Here is a 23,976-nt window from a genome sequence, read left to right on the forward strand (position 1 = left end):
CAGTGAGAAGTATATTTAAGGCAAGAAACCCCTAACACAGTGGTGCAGGTTTTTAGAAGATTTGTTGGTAGGAGACAAACAAAACAGTTATTTTAAAGACAGTAAGTAAAACAATGAGGATGTTTTTGGAAGTAAACTTACTTTGCTTTGGGTACTTTGACCTTAGGCTTATGAGGTAATGAAATCAGTTCTTTCTAGAAAAAGTTAAAAAAAAAAAAAAAAAAAGGAAATTGTTTACTTCTGAAATGTATTTACTTGAGAACAGCCTAAGGTACAAATTATCACAGAGTCTAGAAAGACCAGCTTTCTACGTCTGAAAACTCCCAAGTCAGAATACACACATTAGAATTTGAGGCTCCTGCAGGAATGCATAATTCAACATTCATGTGTTTCTAGTAAATTATTTCTATAAAGGCCTTAATCACTTAAGTTTTTATTTTTTATCATCTAAAATCACTGAAAAAATCAATAATGAAGTAGTGCATGTTAACAGCCTTCAGCTGTATACAATGTGCACAATGATGCCCCTGTCGACCACACCTCCTTCCTTCTGCATTCAGAGTTGCTGACTTCTGGAGCTGTCTCTGGCTTGTGGGTTGTCCAATTACCTAATCTCTATGTTTTCCCGGGCTTTGGTGCATAGAAGACTCAAGATGCAAGAGTGCAGATGCAGGACCAGCCTGCCAAGCCCCTAAACATTTACCACAGATCATGCATGCCATCAGACAGCTATCCAAAGCCCCACTGTCACTCTTACCGAAATCCTCTCTTCTCTCTGTTTTCTTAAAAGTTGGAGAATTTCCTCTCTCTTTTTGGCCTATTTGAAGAGAAAAAAAGAGACTTTTGACTCAATAATAAAGCCTTCTCTGTGGGAGGTGGAGTTTTCCCTTTTCTTCTGGTATTAGGATGTTAAGATATGTTTTCCACAATACGTCTATGAAGAATAATTTGGTTTCAATTCTAAATGTACAGATTCATTTGCCCGTAACAACCAACTTCTACTTAGACCTTACCATACGAACAATCCTAAGAGCTTTAAAGCAAACCTTTCCTTATGATCTTAACAGTTCAGAAACGTGATACTTCCTTCCCATTTGAAAGGAGGGAAACTGAAGCCGAGTTGGGTCAGTTTACCCAAGCTGTTCAGTGGCAGGTTGGATTTGATCCCAGATTTTGATGACAAAGTCTGAGCTATTGACCGCCAAGGGGAATCGACACGAAATGGCAGTTAGACATAGGCTCAGTACAGCCAGAGGTCACACCCAAACTGAACACACAACCAGAGTGCTGCCCTAGTGCTGGCCCGTGGGAACAAAGCCTTCTCCTGTATCTCTCCCTTTTCTGTCTTCGTTACCAGATTTCATACACTAGTAAGTTTTCATAATCAGAAAGCCTGATTTAGCACAGAAATGGAGAAGTATCAACATATAAACTACAGAGCAGACAACAGCAGAGAAAAGACGAGAAGAGAAAGTTACAAACTGAGAACAAACACTCATTTTTCAGAGATGGGGACAATCCTGCCAGTCTATCATCTGAATGTATTGTGCACTGGGCTTGGGCTGCTGTTTCAAAGTAGCACACATTGCTTGCTTTCAAACATGTTGTCTTGAAGTATTGAAGGCTAGATGTCCAGATCCAAGGAGTTTGAAAGGTCATGCTTCCTCAGAAACTGATTTCTGGGCCTTTCTCCCCAGGACCTGGTGGTCTGCTGGCCACCTATGCTGTTCCTTGGTTTATAGAGCTACAGTCTCTGTCTTTGCTGTCACATACATGGCTTCTCCCTTGTGTCTCTGTTTTCACATGGTCACCTTTGGGGAGGGAGTTGCATTTACTTTTTATTATTAAAATCTTCGCGTTATAGAAAAAAATTAACTACAAAACAATATACCTTAAAATGTCATTTACCGTGTCCATTTTAAAAGTTAATAGTATATATTAATTATATATTATTAATTATATAATGGGGTTTATGACATTTTCATATGTGTATATAATGAATTTTGATCACATTCACCCAACATTACCCTGTCTTATCCCCCTTTCTACACCCACTAATCTTTTCTCAGGATCACCTTCTGATGTCATCAGTCATATAAAATTAGGGGCCTACCCTATTCCAGTATGATTCTATCTGATCTAATTTTATCTATATTAACCATATCTCCAAATCAGATATCATTCTGAAATACTGAAGGTTTGGCTTCTTTTTCAATAATAGGTTCATTTTAACTCATAATAGGCAAACATGCTGTCACATTGCTATGTTAGTGACTGAAGAAGCCCCAATTCAGGCTTGGAAAGACACTTTGGGTTTCTGGAGAAAACCTCAAGTGAATAATTTCTAGTGCACCATGATGGGCTTAGTAGAGCATGCAAGAACAGAACTGGGATGTGAGGTGTGTGTGTGTGGGAGGGGCGGGCAGATTCAGAGACTTAAAAGAAGGGCGAGGTCTATGGTGGAGATAGGGAAAAACTTTTGAGACAGAGGAAGCAGAGGGCACAGAACCATCCGAGCTGCGCTTTGGCAATAGCCTCAGGGCTATTCCCCAGTCTCCCGAGGCTCAGCTGAAGAAGCTAGTGACATCAGGAGCCCTGGGACAGAAGAGGGCCCGTGACTGGCAGCTGTTACCAGCAGCTGGGCCAAGTCCACTGGGTGCTTTTGATTTGTACTAAATCAAAAGCATTCGTGTATATGGATTTTGATTTTTATTATTTTAAAACTCCTTTTGAGACAGGGTCTCACTTTGTAGCCCTGGTCAGCCTGGAACTTTTTATGTGATGCAGGTTGGCCTTGAACTCAGAGATCTGCCTACCCCTGCTTCCTGATGCCATGGTTATAGGTGCGCGACATCATTCCCAGGCCGGATTTTGCCTTATGAACCCACACAGTTTTAATGTTTTGGAAGAAGAGTTGTACTTTATGCCTAACATTTAGGCATCAGAATGTGCACCTTTGCAAGCTAAGCACACTTTCGTATTGCCTATCAACTTTCATAGGTAGGAGAAAGCAGTGTCATCATAGAGCTAAGATGCTGGCATCGCATGGGTTCAGCACCGGTTTCTTCCAGTCTTCCATGGCGTGTGTCCCCAGTTGGAATGACTCACTCACACAGTGTGATTGTGTAGCCTGTGTACTGTACTCTATTACTCTCCTCTCCTTACTTTCTTAATTGCTGTGTGTCTCTTTTAGAACCTTACTCATATTTCTATCTTTCCTTAGAGCTCAGAAATGCCTAGTATATGATTCTTAATTTTTATTGGCTTGAATTTCTTGAGTCATGATGAATGGAATTATTGAATTGTGTAACACAAGTAGTAGCCAAGCATAGCCCCCCAAAGTTTTAGAAAATGGAACAGTGGGTAAATCTACTTTATAATGCCAGGCATGGTGGCGCATGCCTTTAATCCCAGCACTCGGGAGGCAGAGGCTGGTGGATTGCTGTGAGTTCGAGGCCAGCCTGGTCTACAAAGTGAGTCCAGGACAGCCAAGGCTACACAGAGAGACCCTATCTCAAGAAAACAAAACAAAAAAATCCTCCTATAAGCTAAATTATGTAATTTTTTTCTATGTAACTCTTGAGACATGATTGGAAAGTTGAATTGTCACATGCTTCTAGTATGAAAAGCTGAATACTAATAAGATTAAAAAATAGGACAAAAATAGATTCACTTTTTCTTGGACTTTGGCTCCTTTATATCAGAATAGATTCTAGTAACTAATTATTTTTATAATGTACAACTCAAGACACAAAGATTTCAAATGAAATTTGATTTCTGCTTCCTGAACGTGTTTCCTGGGAATGAATAACAGAACTACTGTAAACAATTGTGTTCTCTGAACACAATGATGTGAGCTATTCTAAGAAATCTCTTCCAGGAAGGTTAAATGCAACTCAGTGGTGAGAAGACATCCTTGCAATTTACCTCATGAGTAGCTCATTTTCAACCATGTTTTGGATGGGTTCTTTACTGGACGTTTATATTTATAAAACATTATGATAATTTAATTAACCCATAAAACAATACTCTAAGGGGATCATAATTAACATTTAAAACATTAATTTTTGATAATTACTGATATTTATGCAATTCCTGAAAAAATGGGAGATAAAAGTAGATTACATGAAGTTAGAATATAATAATATATATAAATTTAATGTGTATTGGGTGCTTAGTCAATTTTTTTATCTCTCTGGAGTTAAAGAATTTAGTTCTCAGCCAGGTGTGGTGGTACAGGCCTGTAATCCCAGTACTCCTGGAGGCAGAGACAGGGGGATTTCTATGAGTTCAAGGCCAGCCTGGCCTACAAAGCAAGTCCAGGACAGCCAAGCTACACAGAGAAACCCTGTCTTAAAAAAAAGAATTTAGTTATTTCTTCTTGGCTTTTGAAAGCCAGATAATTAAAGTGGCAGCATGGCTAATGAAGTCAGATATGTTTGGGGTTTGAATGCTAATTTTACATTGAGATTAGTGACAGGTAATATCTTAACTATGGCCTCTAACTCTGTTCCTCCCTCCAGCTGTAATCACTAGCACAGGTCAGAGGTTTGCGGTCGTGGATATGTTAAAGGAACACTTTCCTGAATCTTATTTTTTGTCTGTGAGGAAAGCTGGGAAAACTGTAGATGATTTAAAAATGCTTAGTGGCAAATGCTGAGCACTTAATAAGTTGTAGCTATTAAACATCATTATATTATGAGAGACAGAGTTTGTTTTAATCCTTTCACAGTGTTGAAAAGAATGGGAGGGAAAAAGAGAGGAACACAGAAGATTTGAAACATTTTTATTGAGTACATCAATAAAAGGCTTCAGGTTTTGGGGACTGAGTTTAGTTTCACAAGACTTATTATTTCTTATACAGAAAAATAGAAATCCTTGCTCTGGGTCACTAAACCAAGCTGTAACTGGCAAAGCCCGGGATTCGAGCTCATTTCCAGTTCTAGTTGACGCCACACTTGGCGCTTCTGTTGCTTCAGGCACCTGCTAGAGCTTTTGAGAGAGAGACGGGGGCAGATGGGAGGGAGGGATGCCACTGAACCTTCATCTCATAAATGAAGAATCAGTATCAATTATCATGAAAAAGACCATTTCGGTCATTACAAGGAAATTTATGCTGCAGTAGAAAGGGTGTGTGACAGACCTAGACATCAGGGTCATTTAATCCAGTCTGCAGTCCTCCTTGATCAGAATTAATTTACTTATACATGGTACTTTGCAAAGGCACAATTAAATGGTAAAGATATCATGGAAGAGTTACAGTGGTACTAAGATAACATAATATAAATTAAATATTTGTGATAGGGGTTTGATTATATTAACTAAAGTGGGAATTACAGTTCAAATTTCATACGTCACATAAGCAGAATCAGTGTTCTTGGTTTTACAGAGATTAAGAATCTTTTTGTAAGGTACTATCATTTAATGTTTGGCTCTGTGTCTGTGGTCAGGAGTTAACTAGAGAATTTCAGTTCTTGTCTTCACAGAATCTTAATCCTTGTCAGACCAAATTTCACTTGGAACAAAGTGCAATCTTAAGGATGGTAACAAGTGTGATTGGCTTAAGGGAAAATTATGAGTGAAAGAAAGAGCTCTCATATCTGGACTTGATTTCAAAAGGCAGTATACTCCTCTCAGCTTCAGCCATGAACTCGCCATTCTCTGTGCCTGCCGACTGGACTGGAGTGTGCCGTGTAGGCACTGCGGTTGCCACAGTGTGAACTTATATTCACTATTGTAATAAGTTGCAGAACTGTTGGCTCTCATATAATCTACTGTGCACTTTAAAAGAGCAGCTGAATAATCAGTGGAGGGACTTTGTCTAGAAGCAGTCTGCATTTTGAAAACAGAACTAACTGCACTGCTCTATGGGAATGAGAGGGTTATTAATCAGAGGACGCAAGAGTGCTGACTTGCAGGAAAAAGATGCAGAGCTTAGACTGTTCCATACTTCTTGGAAATTGCTTGATCTTGGCTCAGTTACCCTGCTCTGGCACATAGACGCTTCACTTTAAAAACAGCAATTTATTAAAACGAAGAAACTTACCAGTCATTCCATAAGAGAATCAATACAAAAAGAATTTAAATGTAGACTTGATAAAGAAATAGATTTCAAATAAGTAAGAATTTTTTGTTAAGGAGCAAAATGTTTTTCTGGTACATATTTGAGCTGTGTTACAGATACATGACTAGAAAAATCAATAACTGCCTGAAGAGTGCAGCTCTGTGAGTTAAAGCCTTCACACACGGCTAGTTGTGGTGGCTCATGCCTGTACTTCTAGCACAAAGGAGGCTAAGGCAGGAGGATTGCTGTGAGTTTTGCGGTACAGAGTAAGACTCTGTCTCATCCTTATCCCCCAACACACACACACACACACACACACACACACACACACACACACACACACACACACACACGGGGGTAATGTAGTATGCTTTGAAAAAAAAGACTGTTTGAATGTCACTTTTAAAAGTACATTTAAAGAGTTCAATTTGATATTTTATTTTTCCCAAGACAGGATTTCTCTGTGTAACAGAGCCCTGCCTGTCTGGAACTCACTTTGTAGACCAGGCTGACCTTGAAGTCACAGAGATCCACCTGACTCTGCCTCCCGAGTTCTGCAATTAAAGGCATGCACCACCATGCCCAGTGCAATGTGATATTTTAATCTTGAGGAAAATATGAGCATATAATGATTAAAATTTGCAATTTCACACATATATCAGGGGTTGCTTTCAGCATATGATTGAAATACTTTCTGTTGAGGATTTGGTCTGCAGCATTTTTCAAAGCTTGTCTCTAGTTGTCAAAAGACTACTGAGACTAAGGCTTTCACTATTACACAGACAGGGTGAATGGGTGAATGGGATTGAGCTCATCTTTCAGATATGTCCTTCCTGTGCTGTTCAAAAGGAGGGGCAGGGAACTCCTCACACAGATGGCTCTCAATCTTCCTCCAGGCCCATACTTCTCTTTCTAGCCAAGATTTTCTCATAGGCCTACATGACAGCTTCATCTGCTTAGCTCAAACTTAAACTTGGTGAGCTTTTATATTGCCTCCCTCAATCCAACACTTGCCCTTCATCTAACGTCCCTTGTTTCAGATAACGGCATCATCCATTCTGGTTTGTAAGACAGCAAACTGATACTATTGATAACGGCTATACCTTACCTTCTATATACGATAAATACTCTGTTTTATTTCACAAGTACCCCTGTCACCAAGATACCATCACCTTCCTAATGGATGACTACAATGGCCTCCAGTCTGGTTTCTGCATGTCTGTCCTGTCAGAGCATTCTCCATAGGAAAGACCCTGATCTTTAAGCAAGCCTAATATCTCCAATACAAAGATTTTCCTGACATCGTTTCTGCTATGGCATACCCTTTCTCTTCAGTGTGAATTGATCCTGTGGCTGCTGCTGTGTGCTGTTCCCTTTCTAGCACAGTTTCTCTTGTGCTATTCTTTCTGTCTTCTTCTGCCCCAGTCACCACACAGTTCCTCCAAATCTCAGTGAAGTTACCATTTGTGTAAAACCACTGGTTTCTTGACAGGACAATGCCACTTGACTGGCCTCCTACCACACTATCTATAACCCTTAACATATTTCTCTTCCTCTGATTAGACTGAAAATTTCAGTCTTTATCTTTAAAACATATTTTGTATTGTTCATTTGTAAATTGGAATGCCCATCACAATGCCTGACACAAGAAATATGTTTTGAATAAATCTTGAACGATTTTTCAAAGCAGTGTCTCCTAACCTTGCACCCCATTTTATTTTTACAGCTTTTCGTGGCCCTTCTTGAACATGAAATTGTATATTTGGCTTTGATTTTTAAGTTGCTTACATATCTTAAGCCAACAGAACTTTCCATTGCTTCTGGCCAACATCTTATGAAGTTCAGGCTATCCCCATGACCCTACATTTCAGGGAGGGGTCCCCATGTGTCTGGAGTCACACCTAGACAATGCTCAATTCAAGACGTACAGACTACTATCATTGCCCACACCAGCACCTATTGTATCTACTAGCATCATTTGTCATCAGAAACCTCAGTGATTCAAAGATAATACAGGAAACATTTTTTTTGCCCCAGTCAAGAGCTATCTATTTTTTGTGGGTTCTTGGAAGTACTTTCTCCTGAAGTCTCATCATGGTCTTTTTATACTTAGTGACATTAGGCATGGAGGTTATTTAAAATAGAAAAGTTATACACACAGGAATACACACACATACCACTATATACACTATATATATAACATATATGCACATGTATATACACATATACACACATGTATACATGTGTATTCATTTATATAGCTTGTGTGTATGTACATAATAATACTTGTTACAGTGTGAGTTGATACATGAAGGCAGAGGATCATATTGTGTTCCGCAGGAGATTTATTTGTTTGACAATTCAAAAATTCAGCTGCTTTGTGCATGTCTTCAAATGATTCATTCATTAAAAATATCCTTTCCCATCATTTTACACTCAGTAGCGTCACTTAGTTATATCTTATAAATAGATGGTTGATGTGAGCCCTTACCTAACAGTTTAAAATGTTTTCTTTTTTTTTTTTTTTTTTTTTTTTTTTTTTATTTCATTTTTTTTTTTTTTTTTATTTTTTATTTTTTATTTTTTTATTAATTTATTCTTGTTACATCTCAATGTTTATCCCATCCCTTGTATCCTCCCATTCCTCCCCCCCCCCCCATTTTCCCATTATTCCCCTCCCCTATGACTGTTCCTGAGGGGGATTACGTCCCCCTATATATTCTCATAGGGTATCAAGTCTCTTCTTGGCTACTTGCTGTCCTTCCTCTGAGTGCCACCAGGTCTCCCCCTCCAGGGGACATGGTCAAATGTGAGGCACCAGAGTATGTGAGAAAGTCGTATCACACTCTCCACTCAACTGTGGAGAATATTCTGACCATTGGCTAGATCTGGGAAGGGGTTTAAAGTTTACCTCCTGTATTGTCCTTGGCTGGTGCCTTAGTTTGAGTGGGACCCCTGGGCCCAAATCTGCCTATCATATTGTTCTACTTGTAGATTTCTAGGACCCTCTGGATCCTTTTATTTTGCTGTTCTCCCATGCGTCTCTCATTTAGAGTCCCAATAGGATGCCTTCCCCTCTGTCCCAGTTTCCTGGTAAGTGAAGGCTTTCGTGGGACATGCCCCTTGGGCTAGTATGCAGATATAAGTGAGTATATACCATTTGATTCTTTCTGCTTCTGGGTTAACTCACTCATTATGATCATTTCTAGCTCAATCCATTTATCCACAAATTTCGGGAATTCCTTGTTTTTAATAGCTGAGTAGTATTCCATAGTGTATATGTACCACAGTTTCTTTATCCACTCTTCTACTGAGGGACACTTAGGCTGTTTCCATGTTCTGGCTATTATGAATAAGGCTGCTATGAACATGGTTGAGCAAATTTTCTTGTTGTGTGCTGGAGCATCTTCTGGGTATATTCCAAGGAGTGGAATAGCTGGGTCTTGAGGAAGCCCTATTCCCATTTTTCTGAGATAGCACCAGATAGATTTCCAAAGTGGCTGTACTAGTTTGCATTCCCACCAGCAATGAAGGAGTGTTCCTCTCTCCCCACATCCTCGCCAGCATGTGGTGTCACTTGAATTTTTGATCTTAGCCATTCTGATGGGTATAAGATGGAATCTCAGAGTTGTTTTGATTTGCATTTCCCTGATGACTAAGGAGGTTGAGCATTTCTTTAAGTGTTTCTCAGCCATTTGATACTCCTCTGTTGAGAATTCTCTGTTTAGTTCCAAGCCCCATTTCTCAATTGGGTTATTCGGTTTGGTGGTGTTTAATTTCTTGAGTTCTTTATATATTTTGGATATTAGACCTTTGTCAGATGTAGGGTTGGTGAAGATTTTTTCCCAGTCTGTAGGCTGTCGCTTTGTTCTCTTGACAGTGTCTCCTGCCTTACAGAAGCTTCTCAGCCTCATGAGGTCCCATTTATTAATGGTTGACATTAAGGCCTGGGCCGTTGGTGTTCTGTTCAGGAAGTTGTCTCCTGTGCCAATATGTTCCAGGCTCTTTCCCACTTTTTCTTCTAAGTGAGTTAGTGTCTCTGGTTTTATGTTGAGGTCTTTAATCCATTTGGATTTGAGTTTTGTGCAAGGTGACAAATATGGGTCCAGTTTCATTTTTTTACACATAGACCTCCAGTTAGACCAGCACCATTTGTTGAAGATGCTATCCTTTTTCCATTGAATGGATTTGGCTTCTTTGTCAAAAATCAAGTGACCATATGTGTGTGGATTCATATCTGGGTCTTCGATTCGATTCCACTGATCAACTAGCCTGTTGCTGTGCCAGTACCATGCTGTTTTACGTACTATTGCTTTATAGTATAGTTTGAGATCAGGTATGGAGATTCCTCCGGAGCATCTTTTATTGTACAAGATTGTTTTAGCTATTCTGGGTTTTTTGTTTTTCCATATGAAGTTCAGAATTGAACTTTCAATGTCTTTAAAAAATTGTGTAGTTATTTTGATAGGGATTGCATTGAATCTGTAGATTGCTTTTGGTAGGATGGCCATTTTTACTATGTTAATTCTCCCGATCCATGAGCAAGGAAGATCACGCCATCTTCTCAGGTCATCTTCAATCTCTTTCTTCAGAGTTTTGAAATTTTTTTCATACAAGTCCTTCACTTGCTTAGTTAGGGTAACTCCTAGATATTTTATATTGCTTGTGGCTAATGTGAAGGGTGTGGTTTTCCTAATTTCTTCCTCTGTAAGCTTGTCATTTGTGTATAGGAAGGCTACAGACTTTTTTGAGTTAATTTTGTATCCAGCCAATTTGCTGAAGGTGTTTATCAGCTTTAGGAGTTCTCTGGTGGAGTTTTGAGGGTCACTTATGTACACTATCATATCATCTGCAAAGAGGGATAATTTGACTTCCTCCTTTCCCATTTGGATACCCTTGATCTCCTTTTGTTGTCTTATTGCTCTGGCTAGAACTTCGAGTACTATATTGAAGAGATATGGAGAGAGTGGGCAGCCTTGCCTTGTTCCCGATTTGAGAGGAATTTCCTTGAGTATCTCACCATTTACTTTGATTTTGGCTATTGGCTTGCTGTATATAGCCTTTATTATGTTGAGGAAAGTGCCTTGTATCCCTGATCTCTCTAAAACTTTAAACATGAATGGGTGTTGAATTTTATCAAATGCTTTCTCTGCATCCAAGGAGATGATCATGTGGTTTTTTATTTTCAGTTTGTTTATATGATGGATTACATTGATGGATTTCCGTATATTAAACCATCCCTGCATGCCTGGAATGAAGCCTACTTGGTCATGATGAATGATATCTTTGATGTGCTCCTGTATTCGTTTTGCAAGTATTTTATTTAGTATTTTTGCATCTATGTTCATAAGAGAAATTGGTCTGAAATTCTCTTTCTTTGTTGAGTCTTTGTGAGGTTTAGGTATCAATGAGACTATGGCCTCATAGAATGAAGTTGGTAATTTTCCATCCATTTCTATCTTTTGGAGTAGCTTGAAGAGTATCGGTATTAGCTCGCCCTTAAAGGTCTGGTAGAATTCTGCACTGAAACCATCTGGCCCTGGGCTTTTTTTGGTTGGGAGACCATCGATGATTGCTTCTATTTCTGTAGGGGAAATGGGACTATTTAACTTGTTTATCTGTTCTTCACTCAACTTTGGCAAGTGAACTTGATCAAGAAAATCGTCCATTTCCCTTAGATTTTCAAATTTTGTGGCGTATATGCCTTCAAAGTAGGATCTTATGATTCTTTGAATTTCTTCAGTGTCTGTTGTTATGTCTCCCTTTTCATTTCTGATTTTGTTCATTTCAATACTGTCTCTCTGCCTTTTAGTTAGTTTGGCTAATGGTCTGTCTATCTTGTTGATTTTCTCAAAGAACCAGCTTTTGGTTTTGTTGATTCTTTGGACTGTTTTCTTAGTTTCTAATTTGTTAATTTCAGCCCTGAGTTTGATAATTTCCAGGCGTCTACTCCTCTTGGGTGTTTCTGCTTCTTTTTTTTTCTAGGGCTTCCAGTTGTGTTGTTAAGATGTTTATGTGCGATGTTTCCAATTTCTTTTTAAAGGCACTTAGTGCTATGAATTTTCCTCTTAGCACTGCTTTCAATGTATCCCACAAATTTGGGTATGTTGTTTCTTCATTTTCATTGAATTTCAGAAACTCCTTGATTTCTTTCTTTATTTCTTCCCTGACCCAGGTGTCATTTAGCAGAGAGTTGTTTAGTTTCCACAAACGTGTAGGCTTTTTGTTATTTCTGTTGTTGTTGAATTGCAGCCTAAGAGCATGGTGATCTGATAGGATACAAGGTATTATTTCAATCCTCTTGTATCTGTTGAGGCTTGCTTTGTGACCTACGATGTGATCAATTTTGGAGAAGGTTCCATGGGGTGCAGAGAAGAAGGTGTATTCTTTCTTGTTTGGGTGAAAGGTTCTATAGATATCTGTTAGATCCATTTGACCCATGGCATTGGTTAATGATGTTATTTCTCGGCTTAGTTTCTGTTTCAATGACTTATCCTTCAGTGAGAGTGGGGTGTTGAAGTCTCCCACTATTATTGTGTGGGGATCGATGTGTGGTTTAAGCTTTTTTAGGAGATCTTTTACATATGTGGGTGCCCTTGTATTGGGAGCATAGATGTTCAGAATTGTGATGTCATCTTGGTTGACTTTACCTTTGATGAGTATGAAGTGTCCTTCCTCATCCCTTTTGATTAATTTTGGTTGAAAGTCTATTTTGTTCGATACTAAAATGGCTACACCTGCTTGCTTCTTGTGACCATTTGCTTGGAATATTTTTTTCCAACCTTTTACCCTGAGGTAATGCCTTTCATTATGGGTGAGATGTGTTTCTTGGATGCAGAAGAATGTTGGGTCTTGTTTATGTACCCATTCGGTTAGTCTGTGTCTTTTTATTGGAGAATTGAGGCCATTGATGTTGAGAGATATTAATGACCAGTGACTGTTAAGAGTCTTAATTTTGATGTTGTTTCCAGTCGAGCGTTTGTGTAGTTGTGTTTTTGCCATGGGATAGTTATCTATTTCCTGGGTAGTTTTGGTTGTAGCTTGACCCTTTGGGATGGAGTTTTCCTTCTAGTACCTTCTGTAAAGCTGGGTTTGTGGATAGGTACTGTTTGAATTTGTTTTTGTCATGGAATATTTTGTTTTCTCCATCAATGGTTATTGATAATTTTGCTGGGTAAAGTAGTCTGGCCTGGCATCTGTGTTCTCTTAGGGTTTGCAGGATCTCTGTCCAGGCCCTTCTGGCTTTTATGGTCTCTGCTGAGAAGTCAGGTGTAATTCTGATAGGTTTACCATTAAATGTTATTTGGCCCTTTTCCCTTGCAGCTTTTAATATTTTTTCTTTGTTCTGCATGTTTTGTGTTTTGATTATTATGTGGCGGGCAGTTTTTCTTTTCTGGTCAATTCTATTTGGTGTTCTGTAGGCCTCTTGTATGTTTATAGGCATCTCTTTCTTTAGATTGGGGAAATTTTCTTCTATGATTTTGTTGAGAATAGTTTCTGGGCCCTGGAGTCTGATGTCTTCTCTTTCTTCAATGCCTATTATCCGCAGATTTCTTCTTTTCATGGTGTCCTTAATTTCTTGGATGTTTTGTGTCAGGAGTTTTCCAGATTTGGCATTTTCTTTAATGGTTGATTCAATATCTGTGATTGTATCTTCTAGCCCTGAGATTCGTTCTTCCATCTCTTGGATTCTGTTAGAAAAGCTCACCTCTGTGTTGCTCGCCTTCTTCTCTGAGGTCTCACGTTCTCGTTTTTCTTCTGTCTGTGTGTTTATCATTGAATCCATTTTCATTTTCAGATCTTGAACTGATTTTTTGATTTCTTTCATCTGACTTTTTGTATATTCCTGAGTTTCTTCCATTGCCTCTTTATAGGTCTTCAGAGCTTGAACCGTTTTAGTTATTTCTTTCATCTGGTTGTTTGCATTTTCCTGCAATTTTTCCAGTTCCACTCTATGTGCTTCTTTTATGTCTCTCACCTGTTTGTCTGCGTCTTCCTGCATTTGATTACGAATTTTATTTGTTTCCTCCATTATCATCCTCATTACTAAGGATTTGAGGTCATTTTCTTGTATTTCCGTTGTATTTGAGTTCTCTGGGTTGTTTTCTTTGGGATAGCTGGAAACTGGAGACGCCATGTTGTTTTGGGGTTTTTTTGCGTATGCTTTTTCGTTGTCCTTTAGACATCTTGCCGTCTTTGTTTTTGTTGGGTAGCTTCCAGAGTTGAATGGAGGGTGTCTGACGATAGATTCACTTGTTTTCTTACGATTTCCCTAGGCTGTGAGCTCAAAGCTTCACTGGTGTGGATGTTAGGAGGTTAGCCCTGTTGTTCTGGTCTCTCACAGCCAGTGATCCTCAGTCCCTCTCTGCTGTGGATCCTGCAATTGTTCTGGGTCTCTGAATGAGCGTTGGGTCAGGCCAAGGTATCCACAGCCTTCTGTGTTCCCTGCCAAGTCCAGCCAGGAGCACTGGGACCGAACCACGGGCAGAACTCAGCTAGATTCTCAGGGCCAGGACCGTCTGCCAAGCTCAGCTAGGGATTTTGGGCCCAAAATGCACACAGGGCCCAGCCAGAATTTTTGGGCTGGGACTACGCACCAAGCTCCACTAGGGCCTTTTGGCCCAAAGTGCGTGCTGTGGTCAGTTATTGACTCAGGGCCCGAACTGACCACCAATCTCAGCCAGGAATTCTGGATTCAAACTGTACACTGTGTCCAACCAGAGTCTTAGAGCTGGTGGAACCGAGAGCTCTGTCCAGCCTGTGCCACAGCAGGAGAACTGCGGCTGCTCTGAGTTAGCGCCAGTGGTGGAACAAGTGCTCCGCCCGCACTGTGTCCCCGCAGGGGAGCTGCCGCTGAGCTGAGGTGGTGCCTAGGATGGAACTGAGCACGTCACCAAGCCTGCGCCACAGCAGGAGAATTGCGGCTGCTCTGAGTTAGCGCCAGTGGTGGAACAAGTGCTCCGCCCGCACTGTGTCACCGCAGGGGAGCTGCCGCTGAGCTGAGGTGGTGCCTAGGATGGAACCGAGCACGTCACCAAGCCTGCGCCACAGCAGGAGAACTGCGGCTGCTCTGAGTTAGCGCCAGTGGTGGAACAAGTGCTCCGCCCGCACTGTGTCACCGCAGGGGAGCTGCCGCTGAGCTGATGTGGTGCCTAGGATGGAACTGAGCACGTCACCAAGCCTGCGCCACAGCAGGAGAACTGCGGCTGCTCTGAGTTAGCGCCAGTGGTGGGACAAGTGCTCCGCCCGGTCTGTGTCACCGCAGGGGAGCTGCCGCTGAGCTGAGGTGGTGCCTAGGATGGAACCGAGCATGTCACCAAGCCTGCGCCACAGCAGGAGAACTGTGGCTGCTCTGAGTTAGCGCCAGTGGTGGAACAAGTGCTCCGCCCGGACTGTGTCCCCGCAGGGGAGCTGCCGCTGAGCTGAGGTGGTGCCTAGGATGGAACCGAGCATGTCACCAAGCCTGCGCCACAGCAGGAGAACTGCGGCTGCTCTGAGTTAGCGCCTGTGGTGAAACCAAGTGCTCCACCCAGACTGTGTCACCGCAGGGGAGCTGCCGCTGAGCTGAGGTAGTGCCTAGTGTGGAGCAGCGTGCTCAACTAAGCCTGCGCCACAGCAGGGGAGCTATGGCCACGCTGAGTTAGTGCCTCAGGCAGAATTGTTTGCTGGGCCGGGCCAATACCCGGGACTCTGGGGCCGAACTGTCCGCCGAGTCCAATCTGGGTCCAAAGGCTCCACGCGACCCAAATCCTGCCCCGAGTCCCCTCTCCCGCAGCAATTCCCACCAGCCACCACACCAATCGCCTCCACCGGAAGGCTGTGAGCTGCAAACCTCAGCCGCCGCTGCTGGTGCCGCTGGTGCTGCCGCCTCTACCGCTGCCGCTCTGATCAGAGAAAAACCACGCTCCTCCCATGTGCAGGGGCACGCAGGTCCTCCGCACCCTGGTCCCTCCGAACCGTGGAGCACTCCTGCTGCCGTGATGTTCGGACCTCGGTGTTCCTGGCTCAGAAATCTGTGCAATTCCCTGAATTGTTCACTGGAGCCTCCAAACGCGGTCCACACTGCTCGCCGCCATCTTGGATCCGTCTCCTAAAATGTTTTCATTTTGTCTTTCTTGTAAAGTGCATGGGAGATGCATTTGGGGGAAATATCTATACAATCCTAGGTAGGGCTAGATTTTTATGGAGCAAATGCAATCAGATATTTGATTCTGAACACACATGTGACTCTTTCCCCAAATGTGTTTCCGTGGACTCTAGATGATGTTAAGGGAGATGGAGGCAACTTTTTTGTCACCCTAAAATCTTCCCTAATACTGAATAATTTTAAATACAGTGTGACACTAAAGATAAAATGAGATGAATGTACTTGTCTTTCATCATTTGATGGGCACACAATGCAATCTGTTTTTATGATTGTTCCAGTCATATGCTGGGATGAAATAAAAACAGCAAAAGTTAACTAAATAAATGTGTTTTATTGTTGGGAGGAAATCCAACACATCCTACTGTCTTAATGGTAGAAAAAGAATTTCATGAATATTATTTTACGTTAGGCCCTGTAATGCTCCTAGTAGGAGCCTCTAGAGGAGGAAGCTCATTGTTATCACTCTGACACAGCCAAGGATTTTCTTCTATCAGAATGTCCCAGAAACCTCAGCGACAGATGACTCTAAGGAAACTTTATTATCTGTCTTTGGTTCTTCAAAGCTGACATATGATCCTGAGTGTCTCTTTGACTACGGTGGACATGTAGGATGATAGACAGTGATGTTGGACATTTCCCATTTCACACCGCTGGGTCTAGAGAAACCCTTGGTGAGGCTTCTAAGGTTCTAAGAGCAATGCCACCATGACATGACTGGCTTCTGGCTCAAGCAAGGCCCATGTAACAAACTTCTGGGGAGACTTATGCTGTGGTCAGTATTGGTTGCAAAGGATGTGTAACAGAATGACAGAAAGCCCATTCTCAGTAAAGAGGCTGTCTGGAATGTTGTACTACAGTTAGCACATTTTCCTCTTAAAAACCTTGTTTACATTCCCTCTTGTTAGAACTCCTTCCAGATGCACATTCCCAATTTACCTTCTATATATGTGCCTTGAAATATTGTCCTGACATCATCTTCACTCTCCTAGCAAATAAATTATTTATAATTCTTTTCATAAAGAGATAATCAGCTAAAAAGCTTTCTTAAGGTGGCAAAACTAGAAAGAAAATTAGTTTTATGATTTCAAAGAATTAGCTGACTATTCATTTATTATAATGTTTTTAGACTACTTAAAACTCTCAAAGGAAAAATAATGGTTCAGAACAGTGCTATACGGTTTCCTTTATGGACCCAGTAAGCCATTTAATCTTGACATACTCAATTGTTTTTGATTTCCTGCCACTGATATCCATCATTGAAATAGTATTTGTGATTAATAGCATTTTGCCCACTAACAAAAAGCATTTATAATGTATACCTGGAAAGTATTCTAAAGTGGAGTGTAGTATTAAAGTTTAAAAACTTAGCTACTGAAAAAATCAATATCTGTTGGGAAAGAGGGCTGCAAAGCCACTTTCAGAGAGATGGAAAATAAATTTCCAAGAATTCCATTAATATTAAGAAAATGGTTGAATATATCTTCAAGAAAATTTATAGAGAATATTTTCATCCCTTTAAGATGAGACATACCTGGAATATACTTGTCAACGTATATGTTCACAATATGGAAAATTTCAATTAAATATAAATGTTTTATTAGCAAAAAAAGACCCATCTCTTCTTCCATTCATCCTCTACCATCAAGCTACAAATTATAGATGATGGTAGCAACAATGCAGAGAGGGTATTGTAGACTCAGAAGAGCAGTAGTATCCAAAACTTGATTCTGTTTTAATATTTAACAGAGTCACATTCTCCCCCTTCACATCCAGACCCATGAGATAAAAGCAAAACTGACAAGACAGGAGATGTGCCTGTGCATTTGGAAGTATTCTTGCAAAATATTAGCAATCTAGAAAACTTTCCAGAGGAGTCTATTTGGAAATGACTAAACTCAATCCATTGCACAGCTGACAGCATAGCAGACAGCATAGCTGTAGTCCTATGTCACTGGCATGGAGCCTTGAGGCCACCCTCCAGGACCCCATAACAAGAAGAACAAAATATACCAATGCCAACAAAAAAAAAAAATCACTGTATATGAAGTCATTCAGCCATTAATTAGATTAATTAAGCAGATTATATGTTCATGGGCTAATGAACAAATATCTGAATTTCAGTATCAAGAAAGACATTAGCTTAAGCAAAATGAGGCATGACTTGTCCTACCTTTCATAAGGGACAGTTTTGGAGGGTAAACTATGACCAGGTGTTTTATATTGGTTGCATCAATTCTATGAGGCTGGTATTTTACATTACTATTTGAGGAAACTGGTTATGATAGGGTTCAAGTACATTGCCCAGAGTCACAAAAGCAGCAAGTGGTAGAGTTAGGCTTCTGACTCAACCTGTGATCTCTACAGTAACGGTGCCTGCAGTCTACCAGGACAGAGGCAGAATGAGGATGATTGCCAGAAGTGTAGGTCAGGGGCTTTAAGCAGCACTCTGGGAGACCATTTCTGCCTTTGTGTTAAAGCACCAAGAAGGCAGCTGTTCACTCAGCTAGTTTCTCAGTAGCCTCTGGGATAGCTTTTCCACATGATGTCATGGGAGCCAGGCCGTGAAGGCACATGAGGAAGGCATTTTAGCAACAAGAAAGTGTACTGCAGGCTGAAAAAACAATCTTCAAAACTCAGTGGTTTAGGGCAGGTTCTTCAGTTCTTAGCCCCAATTTTGACCTTCAGTGGGATTTTGTTGTTGCTTGTTTTGATACAGCGTCTCACTGTAGCCTGGAACTTGCTATGTAGACGAGGCTGGCCTTGAATTTACAGAGATCTGCCTGCCTCTGTTTCCCACGTGCAGGGATTAAGGACATGTACCACCACACCTGGTATTTTTGTTTTTTGAGATAGGATCTTCTATATAATTCAGGCTGACTGCAGTAACTCATGAACTTCCTCCATCTCTCGCTGCGACCTCTGCAGCTGAGTCTGGGAAACAAGAGTGGGGCTGCAAGGGGATGGAGGAAGGACAGACAGACACAGACATAAAAGCTTGTAGCAGACGGGGGATCCACTGTAGAGGAGATGCAGCAGGAGCCTGGAAACAGTGCCTTTTTATTTGGTACAGCTGAACGAGGAGGCAGAGTTATCATATAACGTGCACAAGGAGTCAGGGTTAGCCAGTCTTGGTAGGGGGGTCTCTGTAGGGGAGAAGTCCCAGGTTGTAAACACCCAGGAGGAACAATCTGTGAGCCACATTTTCTCAACACCCTGCCAAGGACCAGGGCTTTGCTATTCCGATGGGTCTGAGGCATTGAGGTCCTTGACATGTCTGCACTCAAATCAAGCAACTTACTGGGGAATTCATCCGCTCCCCAAGACAACCTACATGGTGAGATTAGAAGGGTATACTACTATGCCCAGCCTGGTGTGCTCTTGTGCTATCACATACAGATGTCTATTGCCCGTGCACATCACAGCCAATGACTGCCTCCTCCCACCCTGTCTTTGTACTCCAGCATCTGACATAGCACATGTAGCAAGCTGGCTTTTAATAAATATGTGGAAGAGAGTAGTTAATAAATTAAAAGGACACATGACATGGAAGCCTGTTCTACAATTAGTTATATCTGGCCTAAAATATTACAGTCTCCTGTAATCACATCACTCTTACTATTAGATAAAAGCTGATAAAATTGGCTATTAAGTTCACCTTTAACCTTTATTTCTAACCCCTTCCTAAAATGAAGTACAATGATAATTTAATCCTCAAAGTACCAAAGCAGTTGAAATGGCCTGGATATTGCTATGTAGCTCAGGCTGACCTCAAATTCCTGAGTCTCCTTCTGCCTTAGCCTCCCAACTATAGGGATTATAGGGATGAGTCACCACTCCTGGTGTGCCCACACACCCATGTGTGTGTGTGTGTGTGTGTGTGTGTGTGTGTGTGTGTGTGTGTGTGTTGCATGAATTGAATTAAATCTATAGTTTCATGCATGCTAGGCAAGTAAATACTCTATCACTGTGCATATGTGTGGTGTGCCCGTGTGTGTGTGTGTATGTGTGTGTGTGTGTGTGTGTGTGTGTGTGTGTGTGTGTGAGAGAGAGAGAGAGAGAGAGAGAAATTGAATTAAATCTATGGTTTTATGCATGCTAGGCAAGTAAATACTCTACCATTGTGCATGTGAGGTGTGTCTGTGTGTGTTACATGAATTGAATTAAATCTATTGCTTCATGCATGCTAGGCAAGTAAATACTCCACCACTGTGCATGTGTATGGTGTCCCTCTGTGTGTGTGTGTGTGTGTGTGTGTGTGTGTGTGTGTGTGTGCGTGTGTGTTGTGCCTGTGTGTGTGTGTGAGAGAGAGGGAGATGCATGAATTGAATTCAATCTATGGTTTCATGCATGCTAGGTAAGTAAATACTCTACCACTGAGTTATACTCCCAGCTCTAATGAAAATTAGCCTTTAAAAATCCCTATAAAAGAGGATAGTAAGATGGCTCAGGGAATGAAGGCTCTTGCTGCGAAACCTGATGACCTGTGTTTGGTCCAGGGCCCCTCATGGTAGAAGGTGAGAAGCCACTCCTACAAGTTGTCCTCTAATCTACACACATACACCACAGGACACACAAATAAATAAATGCGGTTTTAAAAATAAAGAAGACAATCCCTGTAAAGGGTTAGGAGATAGCTCAGTGGGTAAAGGCACTAGCCATGCAAGCTTGATAATGCAGCTTTGATTCTGGAACTCATGTTAAAAGTCAGACGTAATGGCATATATCTGTAATCATAGCAAGAGAAGAGGCAGAGACAGAATCATCTGGAAACCACCAGCCAGCTGGCCTGAAGAGAAATTAACAGAAATGAGAAAGACCTTCAACAAGGTGAAGGTGAGAACTGAGTCCTAAAAATTGTCCTGTGACCTTGACAGGCTTTCATTCTCTATCTCCCCCTGCCTCGCTCCCTCCCTCCCCCCTTTTTTCTCTCTTTCACACAAACATTCTTTTAAAAAATCTATAAAATCATAGTATATAGTATGTAATATTTTGGGAGGTTTAGAGGTTGGTCTGGTACATAATGTTCTAAAAAGAGAATGCTAATTATTTTTAATCATCTTATTTGTTTGAAATAATCACCAGTAGTCTTCAAAGTGAATTGTGACCAGAAAAGTTAAGTGTCTTGATCTGTAATTTATGTAGAATTCCAATTATGTCCTCTAGAGTTTGCGAATGTGGTCAGTGATTAAACACATTAGGCCAAAACAGGTATTCTATCTCTGCTTTGATAGTTGAGGAAAGTTACTGGAATAGAGTTTATGCACAAATCAAGCAAAGTGTTGCTATTAATCATGGTATTAACTGCTGATTTCAAAGCTCTAGTTGTATCATATGGCTGCCAAAAAGAGGCATCAGGACACCAGTGTGCTTACAATCAGCTTTTAGTCAAAACAGTTCAGACAACAGACTTGTGTTGTGCTTCATTTGGTTTTGACTATTAAGGCAACAATTTTCCCATTTTAAAGGTATTTGTGTTATTAGACTATTGTGTGTGGTTTGAAGGTTTTTTTGAAAAGGGAGTCTATGGTTTTTATTACTGTTTCTAATGTTCCTACTAACTTTGGCAGAGACTGAGAATAGCCAAAGTTTAATAGAATGTCTTTTCCTTTTTTGGTAGCAATAGGGATCGAACCCAGGGCCTTCCACATGAAGGATAAGAGCTCTACCATTGAGCTATATCCCCCGTCCTCTTTTTTACTTTATTAAAATTATAAAAGTCTCAAAGTACACTTTGAATTAATTTACATCCCTGCTTATCCCTGAATGTCTTTTTATTTCTGTGATTATTTTAAGTATCTTTGCTATATGTTTATTATTAAATTTACGTGTGTGTGTGTGTGTGTGTGTGTGTGTGTGTGTGTGTGTGTGTGTGACAGAGGGGGCAGTATACATTCTGGGCTGATATGTGCACCTCTTTGCATGTGAAGGCCAGAAGAGGACATTGGGTGTCTTGCTTTGTTATTCTCTGCTTTCTTCCCTTGAAACAAGATCTTTCATTGAACCTGGAGCAAGCCTGGTGGCCAGCAAGCTCTGGCCATCTTCCTGTCTCCATCCTCACAGCCCTGGAGTTACAATAGCAAGCAGCCAGGCCTGTTTTTGTTTTATTTTACAAGAGCATGCGCGTGCAACACACACAGACACACACACACACACACACACACACACACACACACACACACACACGTGCGCATCCAGAGAGGGGAAAAAAAAAGGCATCAGATCTTTTGGAATTAGAGTTACAGAAGAGAACAAGTGCTCTCAACAACTGAGCCGTCTCTCTAGCCTGAAGTATCTCTAAACTTTTTAGTTAAATTTTTTAACAAAAAAGCTTTTCAAGGCTGAGCTAGCGAAGTAACATTTTTATTTGCATGTGTTTAAAAGCAAAATGTCCTCAGCACCAATAAACAAGTAATATTTATCCAAATTGCATAGAAATGTAATGAAAACCAGAAGAAATGGAGTACTGACCCACCTTTTGGAGATATTTTGCTTTTTCTTCAGATTCTTGAATCTTTTGAACTTTAGCAGTCGCCTCCTCTAGAGAAAATAAAGTCGAATTTAAAATGAAATAACTATCACTATTCTTATCATAGTCATAAATGACTGACTTAACTATCTGTGACGTCAGGGACCCCCTCATCCCTTTAGGTGGTGAGTAAGTATGAGTGGAGGAATGACAAGTCTCTGAAGAGCAAGTGTCTGGGGAGTCAGAAATGCTAATATACATTTTTAGTCACATGCTACAGAAAGTCATCTTCCGGATGAGTGGCGTGGGCCCCGAGGCAGGTGTGGAGCATGCGACTTAGTTATGCCACAATGTAAATGTTTACATTTCTAGAAGTTCTAGGAATAACCTGGGGAGCCTACCTCTTGAAGGGCACTAAAACCTGATACTTACTGTTCTCATCAACGGGAAGGGGCTGCACAGGATTTTTCTCTACGAAACACAAATGGAAAGTAAGTTATTGGAAAAGCGGACAGCATTAATGGTGTTTGAGTTTTCTATACCTATTAATATCCAAGAAGAACACTTTATACATTCTTGGCCAGAGGCTTGTCAGTCGGGGAATGTGATTTCTAAATTTGACTCTGCCTCCAACTTTTTTCTTGGGCTTTCAAGTTTGAACTCAATTATATGTAAACGCTTTCCTAATCCAAGAAAACACAATGTCATTAATCATCCTATTTGGCAAATAGAAGCCATTATTTAAAGGACTCTTAGAATGTATTTTTACATGTAGCAAGATCCTTTGGTGTGGATAGTAACAGAAGTTTCAGAATTAGGTGTCTATGTATTTGCCTATTAACCGCTTGTTTGTACCTTTCAGGCAGTAGATTCTCTTACAATTAGGCCAGGCAGTTTCTCCTTCCAGGAGGCAGCCTCACTAACTACTCACCACTCACAAGGGGTTTAGAATGCCTTGCCACTGGTAGCCGTTGACTTCTGCCTCGGGTCAGCACCAGCTGAGATTCAGTAGTGGGGTACATGGACGCCCCGAGCCAAAACTGTTTAGCCAAGTTGGCATCCTGCTCAGAGCAGCCGGTGAACACCAATAATCCAGGGGAGCAGATTTCGTGGGATTCCTTCTCCTCGCAGCTAATACTCTCTCTGGGCCCCGTTTCCATGGTGACTCAGACGCTTCCCTTAGCTCTGTCGCCCCGCCCCCACAGAAGAACGGTAGAGTTGGTAACTGTCACAGGGCTGCCGCTGCGTTTCTTCCGAAGTTCCTCGAGGGCTCATGCATGGCCCAGCTGCATGTGTCGA

General features: G+C 41.1%; 1 protein-coding gene across 2 annotated transcripts; it reads right to left on the reverse strand.

The window, feature by feature from the left end:
• Hoatz (HOATZ cilia and flagella associated protein) lies at positions 1-23,962 on the reverse strand. Of its 2 annotated transcripts, XM_051156436.1 has the most exons (5): positions 23,609-23,962; positions 23,110-23,148; positions 22,684-22,748; positions 758-817; positions 1-194 (listed from the first exon to the last, which is right to left on the reverse strand). In XM_051156436.1, exons 1-5 carry the CDS (start codon positions 23,835-23,837, stop codon positions 138-140), a joined length of 450 nt encoding a protein of 149 aa, XP_051012393.1. In that variant the 5' UTR covers positions 23,838-23,962; the 3' UTR covers positions 1-137. The 2 variants fall into 2 exon arrangements, with proteins under 2 accessions (XP_051012393.1, XP_051012394.1); XM_051156437.1 differs by lacking the exons at positions 1-194; positions 758-817 and adding an exon at positions 22,094-22,301.
• Between the last annotated feature and the right edge of the window lie 14 nt (positions 23,963-23,976).

Source organism: Acomys russatus, chromosome 14 (genome assembly GCF_903995435.1).
Source record: "Acomys russatus chromosome 14, mAcoRus1.1, whole genome shotgun sequence".
Lineage (NCBI taxonomy): Eukaryota > Metazoa > Chordata > Mammalia > Rodentia > Muridae > Acomys > Acomys russatus.